This window comes from Gallinula chloropus (genome assembly GCF_964237585.1).
Source record: "Gallinula chloropus genome assembly, chromosome: 1".
NCBI lineage: Eukaryota > Metazoa > Chordata > Aves > Gruiformes > Rallidae > Gallinula > Gallinula chloropus.
Genome location: NC_140085.1, coordinates 147,149,067 through 147,158,663, shown reverse-complemented (window position 1 = coordinate 147,158,663; position 9,597 = coordinate 147,149,067). Strand labels below are relative to the sequence as shown.

The window sequence follows — 9,597 nt, the reverse complement described above, 5'->3', positions numbered from 1 at the left end:
AAAGATAGGTTGTGCACCTTTGTCTTTTCATTATAGCTCTTTACTGCTTCTTATGAACCTAGCTCCTTGATGAGGAGGTCACAGAGGGGACTTGCGTGTGCAAGGGAGTAAACAGACAGGTGACCCCGGTTTGGTTGAATGTCCATGCTGTGGACACAGAGGTCCATGCTTGCTTCCTAAGGCAAATATGAGGGACAAGAAAGCAAAGAATAAGTTGTGACTCTGCTTATTGGGTTCCACATCCCAGCCTATGCTGAAGAATAAGAACCATTAATTAACACAGGTCAGGTCAGCAGTCAGTTAGCATTTTCCCTCATGATCATAGAAAAGAAGAAAGAAACTGCATCCCTGGTATATTTGAATCCCAGGGCTGCTTCAGAGGTGGTGCAGCTCACACTCTTGGTGGCAGGCTCCCAATTCACCCCCACTGCCTCTCCTACTACACCTACTCAACAAACACCGGCCTGCAACTGGGCGGGTTCATCAGATGCACGTGCAAAAGGATGCACATTTATCTCCTATCTATTCCATGGTGTCAGGCACCCTCCCTCCTTGTATTTTTTCCCCCATCTGTTCTGCGTAAACAAAGGAAGTTTCTTAGAAACACCTTGTACAGACACCAGTACCCGTCAGCCAGGGTGTGACAAGCCTTGTGAGCCCAGCCAAATGTACGTAGGCATCTGAAGCTAAAGCACCTCACCTCTGAGTCAGGGAGGATTTCATCAGGATGTTTCTGAAGGGCAAAGAAGCAGCTTGTTTTGGAGAGGAGGCAATTCTACCCATCACCTGCCACAAGATGATATGAGAGAAAGAAACCAGGCCACACTCTCTCCTAAGGGAGAATTGTTAATTGAGCTCCGTAGGCTCTGATCCTAAATCAACGTCTGCACCTGAACAACCATAACACCGAAATGCATCTGAGGTGCACAGAAGCCAGTAACAGGAACTCCAGCTTATTAAAAACCTGCTTGATGATTCAAAACAAAAGGCAGGACATCACTAATGAGAAGCAGGGCATATGACTGCTATAGGTCCTTCTAGGTGCTACCGCACAGGAATGCCCGGCCAGAGGAGCCTTACCTGGAGGCAATGATGCTGAGTAGTGAGGAGGTTCACCGCTTCCCAAGGCACCGCAGGGAACAAGCTGCAGCACACGCCTTCTTTCCTGGCCCCAAACCAGGGTGGCATGCACCCTCATGAGTGTCTAAGGGTTTGCTGAAAGGGAGCGGTAACCCACCTAACGCGTCTCCCCTGCAGGATCAATGGCAGAAAACTACCTTGGGGAATCGTGAGAAGCGGGAGATGAGCGATCTGCGGGTACCCGGGGCTTACTCACCAACGTAACCTTAAGAGCAGCTGTTTTGTTCAAAACCAGGATAGTTCTGAAATAAAACTGCAATTACTTGGGTGACACTCAGCTTCAGGAAAGTCAAGGGAAAAATTCTCTTTTACATCAGCGGAGCCACACGAGTCAAGGATATATTTTGAAAAGGTTGAATGAGTTTGTGCTCGGGCTTTAAGGATCTCTGTGTACTGTACCCTGCCAGTTTAAATGATGACTACAAAGATCTGTTATAAAACTTTTTCCAGGAGAGGTGAAAGCTTTCTTGGTGTCACAGTTTTTAATATACTGTGACTCTCGCTCATAGTAAATTAGGTTATTTATCCCCTTTATTTATATGCGGTGCTCTAACATTGTAACAAAACAAAGTGATAGATACACCTATACCAGTAGTCAAACTCAATAACAAAGCAACAGCAACTGTGAGTAACTTTACCCCATTGTTATCAATTTCTATAAAAGACAAATTCTTCAAGCTGCGAACATGTGAAAGTAAATTTTTTTACCACTCTGGACTTGCCAGCAATTACTTTGTCCTCTGATCTCAAACCCTTCCCCAGGCCTGCTCCTGCTCACAGGGGCCTGACGCTGATCTCACAGACCTTATCCCAGTTCACTTTCCCGGTTTCCAGAGATGCTGTTCTTTATTATGTCGCCGTAATTGAAGACAGAATCAGGTCAATGGTCAGAAATACAGGATGCAGAACTCTTCCATTTTGGAGCTCAGAGCCTAAGCCAAAAGCAAAATGTCAAAGGCAGAAGCAAACCTTATTGGATTGCAGAATAACTCCACCTGCCTTCTGCAGATAAATTTTACATTTAGATGTGTAGGGATGACTCCCACTGCAGTCAATAAAAATTGTGCTCAAGCAGCGTTATTTGTCACCAATCCAACTGCCCATTCTGGAAGCCTTTTGCTGAAGGAGAGGAAAGTCTTCGGGCGACAAGCTCTCCCGATACCTTGTTTAATCCATCTCAGATTCCCATGTAGAATATCTTAGTGCTACCAGCTCCCCTGTAATATTCACTTAATTTATGCTATTCATTTACATTCTATTCCAAATTGAAATTCTATTTCACTGGTATATTAAAAATGAGCCTACTAAAACCCAGCACATTTTAAAATAGTAACAGATGGAGAAGTCTGTAGAGTTCTACAAATTTAGAATTTGAAATTAATTAAATATACTTGAACATCGAGTAAGCAGTATATACTTTTCACTTTGTTTCTTAAAACATGTGCTTACGGTTCATTGTACAAGCCAGCACATCATTTTATAGACAGATGCAACAAGCCTGGGAAAAAAAAAACCCAAACACAACTGCTGAGAAAATATCCATCCCTTAATTGCTAATTATGTTTATAAATTTGGATTTTTTGAATGAATGCTATACAGGACTACCCCTCAGCAGCAGTGTGCCCACAGAACTGATCTGTGGATATATCTACATCGCAGTCTCTTTCAATAGCATTTTTGTTGCCTTTATCACCTGTGTGTAAGACAACCCATTTGCATCTCACCATATGACACTGATAAATGAGGAATTCTGTATTTTTTAAGAAACTGCCTCTAGGTCTGAAATTTGTTTTCACAATGTCCTTAAGATGAGGAGAGAAAATGTTATTTTTATTAATTCCTTTGCAATTCGTGAAACTTTTTGGTTAAATGAAGAAGTGTCTTTGAGATTTAGGATCACTGTTCACTATTGGTGCAGAACATTATTCCAACAATCATGTTTTTTAAGACATTAACCAGTTCTTGACTGTGTTTTGTCTTCCACGTCCCTTTGACTTTTCTTCTATTTCCAAGATAGAAATTTAGGAGGTGGCATCTTTTTTCACTTCAGCACTAGCTGTTTTGATTTCGACACTTGTTCCATGGCTCCAGTGGCATGCCTTTTGCAGGCACGCTGCTCCTTCCCATCACCTCACACCTCCCAAACCCGGGTACAGAGAAGCTAACCTCGGCTGCATTTACACGGATGCTGAACACAGAGCGCCGACCCAAGCACGAATAAAAGTTATCGATCGTCGCACCGATTATTTGTAAGCCAAGACTTAAGACTTATTTGAAAAGCAAACTACCGTTCAGTCCCAACAAAGATGGGTAAAACGCGCTCTAAGGTGTTCTGAGCGGCCCGGCAAGCCGGGAAAGAGTAGCGACAACACTTCTCTTCCTGCGCACCGCTAGACAGACCACACTGCAGGGCAGGGGCCACCGGTGCCGCCCGGGGCCAGCGGCGTGGGGGAGCACTCGCCGTAGCTCCTTCAGCATCTTTATTTCCTCGCCCGTCTCCTTTGTGCTCGCTGGTCTAAACAGCCCTGCACCGCATTGTTTTTCCACCCGCTTTATGAGCGACTTAATGTGTTTCTTCTCAGGAGACCTTTAAGCTTAAAATATTTCCTTAATTAACGGAGTCTAATCTTCCAAGAGCCAAAGCTGGCTGCCGCGCTCCCACGCCGGCGTGGGTGCAGGAGTCCCACCGCCCCGGCTGCCGGGGGAGGGCTGAGGAAAGCACCATGCCTTCAACTTTACCGACCGGTCACAGGGAGGGAGACCTCCCTCGCCCGGACAGCCCCGCTGGGGTCCGGGTGCCAGAGCTCGGTGGTCGCCGCCGCGATGCCGGAGCCCCGAGGCGCTTTCCGTGCTCGGCAGGCCGGGGGAGGCAAGGCGAGAAGGCCTGTGCCCCCCCCCGCCCACACACCTCCCATCCTTCCCTCCCGCTTTGAACTTCTCCGGCGCAGCGCCCTGAAGGTGCAGCGCGGTCCCCCCCGCGGCCCCGCCAGGCCGAGGCGGGGGAAGGCGCAGCGCGCACTCCCGGCTCTCTCATGCCCGGGCATCCCTCCTCCCCGTCCCCGGCCAGCGCGGATAAAGGTGCCCCGCCGCCCCCGGCCCCACGCACTCTCCACCGCGCAGAGAAGATGCAGCGTTGCCCCCAGCTCCCCACCCACGCCGGGAAAGGTGCGACTCTGTCCCCAGCACCGGGGTGGCCCCCTCCCGCCGCAGCGCCCGCCCCTCCCGCCGGAGCCGCCCCGCCCGCCGCTGCCCTTCCCGAACAATGAGCCGGGACAGCGCGGCACGGCCCCCGGGGCAGCCCCGGCATGTCCGCCCCGCCGCGGCCCCGGCCCCGGCCCCAGGCAGGCGGTCCCCTCCGCCCGGCTACCGGCGCAGCCTCACGCCCCGCCGCCGTAGCCCCCAGCTCCGCCCGCGAGGTAACGGGGGCGCCCCCCATCCCGGGAGGGGCCGAGCGGCGCGAGGGACTCTCCGCCGAGGGCGGCCCGGGCGGGGCGGTGGCTCCTGTGGGGGTAGCGGCGGTGGGCGGCTCCCGGGGGGTGGGCAGCGCCCGGGGGGGGGCGGTACCGTACCGTACCGTACCGTACCGCGCCGTGCCGCGCCGCGCCGCTGCGAGCCGCCCGCTTCCCGTGTCACCTCCCGGCGCTGGTGCCGCTGCGATCCGGCGGGAGCCGGGGTGCCGCCCGCCCCCGGCGGCTGCCCGCGCCCTGCGCTTTGTGCGTGCGGCGGCCACCACCATGCGGGGGGAGAGGCACCTCGTGGGAAGCGGCGAGGCGGAGCGCCCGCGTCGCCCCGGCTGCTGCACCTCGGGGGGCAGGCACCCCGGAGAGCCCTGAGCGCCTCGGCGGTATGTAGGGGCACCCCCGGGCGGAAAGCACTTTTTTGGGGGGAGGAGGGTGTTAGATGGAGAGGAGGGGGCGCAGTGGGAGGGGGGGAGGGTTTGTGCTGTGCAGCGTTCGCTGGAAGGGAAGCCCAACGCGTGAAGCCGTGCGGGTTCCCGGTGGCATGGCTTAGTGGCTTCTTGGCGTAACAGTTTTCGGGCGGGGAGTGTTGCAGGGTGTGTTTTTAGTAGGGTTCGCCTGCTCAAGAGAGCCTGAATAGATATGTTTAGAGAAGCAGTGCTTTCCAGGAATTTAAATGAGACCTTTTTTCTTTTTTTTTCTTCCTTTTTTTCCCCCTTTATTTTTTTTTTGTGGCTGCTTCTCAAGGCTGTGCTATTAGTTCTGTATTTGCCTTCGCTGATCGCGCTTATAAATAGTCGTATTAGCGTATAAAAATCGATACCCTCAAAGGGGAAAGAAAAGGTCTCGGCGAAATTACCTCTAACAAACACCGTGGATCGCCTTTGTGGTCTGCTTGTGTATTTTTTATCGGGAGCATTATCGTCTCTAATGCTCGACTACCGTTTGTAGTTCACTCTGTCGTGGTAATAATGTGTTTCAGTTGGCGTTAGGGAAAAAACCAAATCTGGTGAGCTTACTAGTTGGAGTAATGTAGTTGGTAACTGTTGGAGTGAGATCTAGTCGTCTCGCTTCTTCATGTGGAGAGAAATGTTCAGGGATAGGCAGGAGGCAGCAGCAAACCTCAAGGTTAAGGCTTTTGCTCGGTTTTCAATCTGATTTTCCTTTTCCAGTCTTGCAAACTTTCTGAACTTTAACCCTTTGCAATGAAACTTTCCAGGCGTGATGTCTGCATCCAGGTAATTTTAATACATATATATGCGTGTATCTCTTTTTGTTTGGAAAACTCATGCAAAAATAATTGAGCTGCTTTTGGTGGTGGGAGACTTTAGGATGTGGGAAAAGAATGACTACATTTTTTCCACTTAGAGATGAAGCTCTTGCAGTTTTAGGGTTGGGTTGGGGGGGGGGATGGTTACAGGGATTTTTATTATTACTTTAAATGTGAAGTGTAGTTTAGAGGTATTTTTCCTTCACACGTGCTTTCCAATTGAACCACTGTTACCTGCGGTTGTTACCTACTAGTTTTGTGTACATCCAAAAACTGCAGTCTTGGGAAAAGATGTGCTGTTTGTTGCTGTGTGAGAAGCTGTGATAAAGGGTCTGGAGGTGAGGTCCTCCTGCCTATGTATTCAAACCCAAGGATATTCGGCACTGACTGCTGCTGACAACAAAGGGGCGTCCTGGCAGACACCTCTTGCTGAAGCAGACCGGGCTCTGCTTGCCATTTGCTGCGAAAGTCCTGGGTTTGAGATCTTTTAAGCAAAGTCTTTGAATTCTTTGTAGGCAAGAAATCTTCTGTGATGGAGTTTAGGACCTCCACAACTCCTGATGTGGTGGTCAGAGAACTCTTTTTATCCTTCTGCAGTTGATCTGGGCAGAGGACAGGATTTCCCAGCATTGTCCACACCACACATTCAGGGTTGGAGGATGTATAGAAAACGTTAGAGGTTTGTCACAAAGTTGCAGACCTCTACGTCTATGTTTTGTTATGTGTTTTCTAGTGAGGAAAGGGAAAGAAAGGCCAAACAATAGATAAAGTGTTGTAAAAACTTTATAAAAGGAGCTTAAAGGGATGTTGGGATTGCATCTGTCAACGTCCTGGTGGAAGGACATTATGGATAAAAGTTGCATGTTCACCTTAACTCCGTCCTTCTTTGAAATCTGTAAAATGATTGTTATATGCCCTCTGAGATTTAAGCATTATCGCTATGCATAAAGCCAGGAGATACCATTTTACGGTTACAATTGAGAAAGCAAACCAGAAAATATTTGTAATCCTACAGAATTCGATTACTTTTTTTTTTTTTCTTCTATTTCAGACTAGTGAAATGAGGTAGAACAGCATTCAGTCGGTAGCATCCTCACGACTGCATTGTGAATTGTCACTGTGTATGGTAGTTACTGCCTGTATCGGTGGTGCATGGTGAATTTTACATAAGTTGTTGGAATGCTACTGGCCCATCAGAAATTGTATGCAAATCTCTCTGCAGCAATTTTCAGATTGTGTTTTGGGAACTTCTCTGTATTTGCTAAGCAATTGGCTGGCAGTCTACAGAGAAGTACTTGGGCATATGGTGTTGGCTCGTTTTCCATGTATTTAGCTACTAATGGCATTAAAAGAAGCCAAAATATATTAAATGCCTCCCTAATATTAATTATCTTGATAAGGAATTGCTACAAATACTGTTAGAATTGCAGATGTATAAAAATGCTGTGTGGTTGGTAGGAAGGCAAATCCAGGGAGTAGGGTCAGTGGGAAATATGTTGATCTGAGAAGGCCTGCTGAGATGTTGCTTCCAAAAAAAAAAAGGGGGGGGGGGTCCCCTGTGACACCGTAACTTTGGAACAAAGGCGTAGGGACTTAACTCAAGGAATGGAAAGTCTGGCTTTGATGCTGCTTTCATAGTGCAGAAATAATTTTTGTCAAGTAAGACTCTTGGCTTCCTTGGAGTAGAGGTTTACAGCCCTTAAATAGCTCTTTCTGACAGTGAGCAGTATCCCTTTCATGCATTTGAAGTGTGTTAGAAAGGCTGGTTAGTGACATTGGTACTGATGAATGAAAGAGAAAGAAATTTACCACATCAGATACTTTTCTTTAAATTATTTCCCTTGTTGTTGGTTATTACCAAGCATTAGACAGCCACACTTGAATATAATTAATGTAGTAAATGGTTTATTAGGCACCATCTGAACTTTTGTCTTGTTTAATTATAGAAGCTTAGTGCAGTGGTCTGTGTACAATATTCTGCCCAAATAATTGCTTTCAGACTTTTATCTGACCAGGGTTATTTTTGGAGCAGTTGCATGCATGGCTTTTTCCTGAACTTTGCACTTTTTAGGCTTCTCATTTGCAGTTGTGCCACTACGTTTCCAGTTTGAATAACTGAAAACAGTCGTGTTGGGATTTTGCTGGTAGCAATTCAGGGCAATTGTTCTGCGTGCCATTGTATGGGTATGTGTCTGGATTTTCCTTAAAACTCTCTCATTCATATTTAGGTATCCACCAAACCTCGACACAAATTGGAATGCTGAAATTATTTATTACTGGTTTTCCAAAAGTTTTAGAATGGTTACTGAAGTTAAAAGTTATTTCTTTGTGACACTGCGTGTCTTGAAAATTATTTTAAGAATGTACAAAGTAGCAGCATGGGATGAAATCTCTGCCACAAAGAATTTAGAAAGGGTTCAGATACAGTGACCCTTTCTTCATGTGCTTAATTGTATGTATTAATTCCATAATAAATGTAATTTATTGAAACTCACGGTGTCATATTTAGGGTACAAGATCATATGAAAAGCTGGCTACAGCTACCATATTATATTGGAGAATAATGTAAAAAAACCTGATATTTGTTATGGGTCTTAGGAGCATTTTGTATTTTAGAACCAGTCTTTTCTATGGTGCAACCCCAGCAAACTGATTTTCTTCATCAGTAACACTTGGACAAAAGCAATTTTGAAAAGAAATTCACATTTATTTTTATTTGGTCTGAAATTTTTACATAAACTAGAAACAGCGCTTCGATGGTTGGCCTTGAGGGCAAAGCATGCCAAAACCACTGTGGTGCCTGTACTAATTTTTCTGAGACTGGCTACTTCCAGGAGGATAAATGCTTGAAGAGTTAAATGTCAGGGAGCAGTTGCCAGTGTTCTTAGATGAGGGCCCTTGACCTTGGGAACTCACTCCTGATGGGTGCTCTGACGGAGCCTGTTGACCTACGGGCCATCAAAGCCCCCTTTGACCCCAGCCACTCTGGGGACACCAGATCTTCCACGCTGCTGAAGATGGCCCAAGGTTTGGTGGGAGCTGGGGAAGTGGAGTGGAGCTTCAGTGAACTACTCTGGGATGCGATGGCCTGGGTTGCTGTTAGGTTTCATCAGTGATGCGGCGGTGCGGCTGGTTGTGCGCGTTACTGCGTTGTGCTTTGTGGAAGGTTGCGCTTCAGAAATCTAAATGTAAATGAAAAGTAAATGTTATTCATTGCACAGCTCTGCGATTGTCATCGGAGTCGTATTCACCGCAGGCTTCGTACAATCCACTCTTTATTGTATTAAATTGTACAAATACTACCTGAGATTAGGGTGGTTTATAGCTAGGGCTGTGGAGGGACTGAGAGTGCTCTCTGGGGACTGAATGCAAAATCTTATGAACCAAAGGGCTGTTAAATGGGGAAAGGAAACTTTCTTCTTCCCTTGTGATACCTGCCTGGGTAGAAGATCTGTGGGTAGAAGATACGTAGAGGACTTGGAGAGATGGGGTGACTTGTTTTGCAACTTTGCGAATTCATTATGTTGTTGATGGAGCCAAGGGTTTGGACGGTATAAAACTTGATGAGGGATCTTTCTAGGACCCTTAGTTTGAAGTAGCTCTGCTACGCTAACTTCTGTATTTAATTTTGTTAGTGGAGTTGCCTGTCAGTCCATCACTGGAAGGACTGCTGTTGGTCTGGTAGCTGTCCCATCTGTCCTTCAGCAAAGGCTCTGATCCTCACGTGAT

General features: G+C 47.4%; 1 protein-coding gene across 2 annotated transcripts in view; it reads left to right on the top strand.

The window, feature by feature from the left end:
* Positions 1 to 4,445: 4,445 nt before the first annotated feature.
* Positions 4,446 to 9,597, top strand: part of ST6GAL2 (ST6 beta-galactoside alpha-2,6-sialyltransferase 2) — a gene marked incomplete at both ends in the record, with an annotated part of 52,403 nt that continues 47,251 nt past the window's right edge. The window contains one exon of one of the 2 annotated variants that reach the window (XM_084277252.1): positions 4,446 to 4,556. In XM_084277252.1, coding sequence (XP_084133378.1) covers positions 4,446 to 4,556 — 111 coding nt within the window. Of the gene's footprint in view, positions 4,557 to 5,803; positions 5,837 to 9,597 lie in introns of those variants that run through there. The other variant, XM_084277253.1, reaches the window with a different exon arrangement.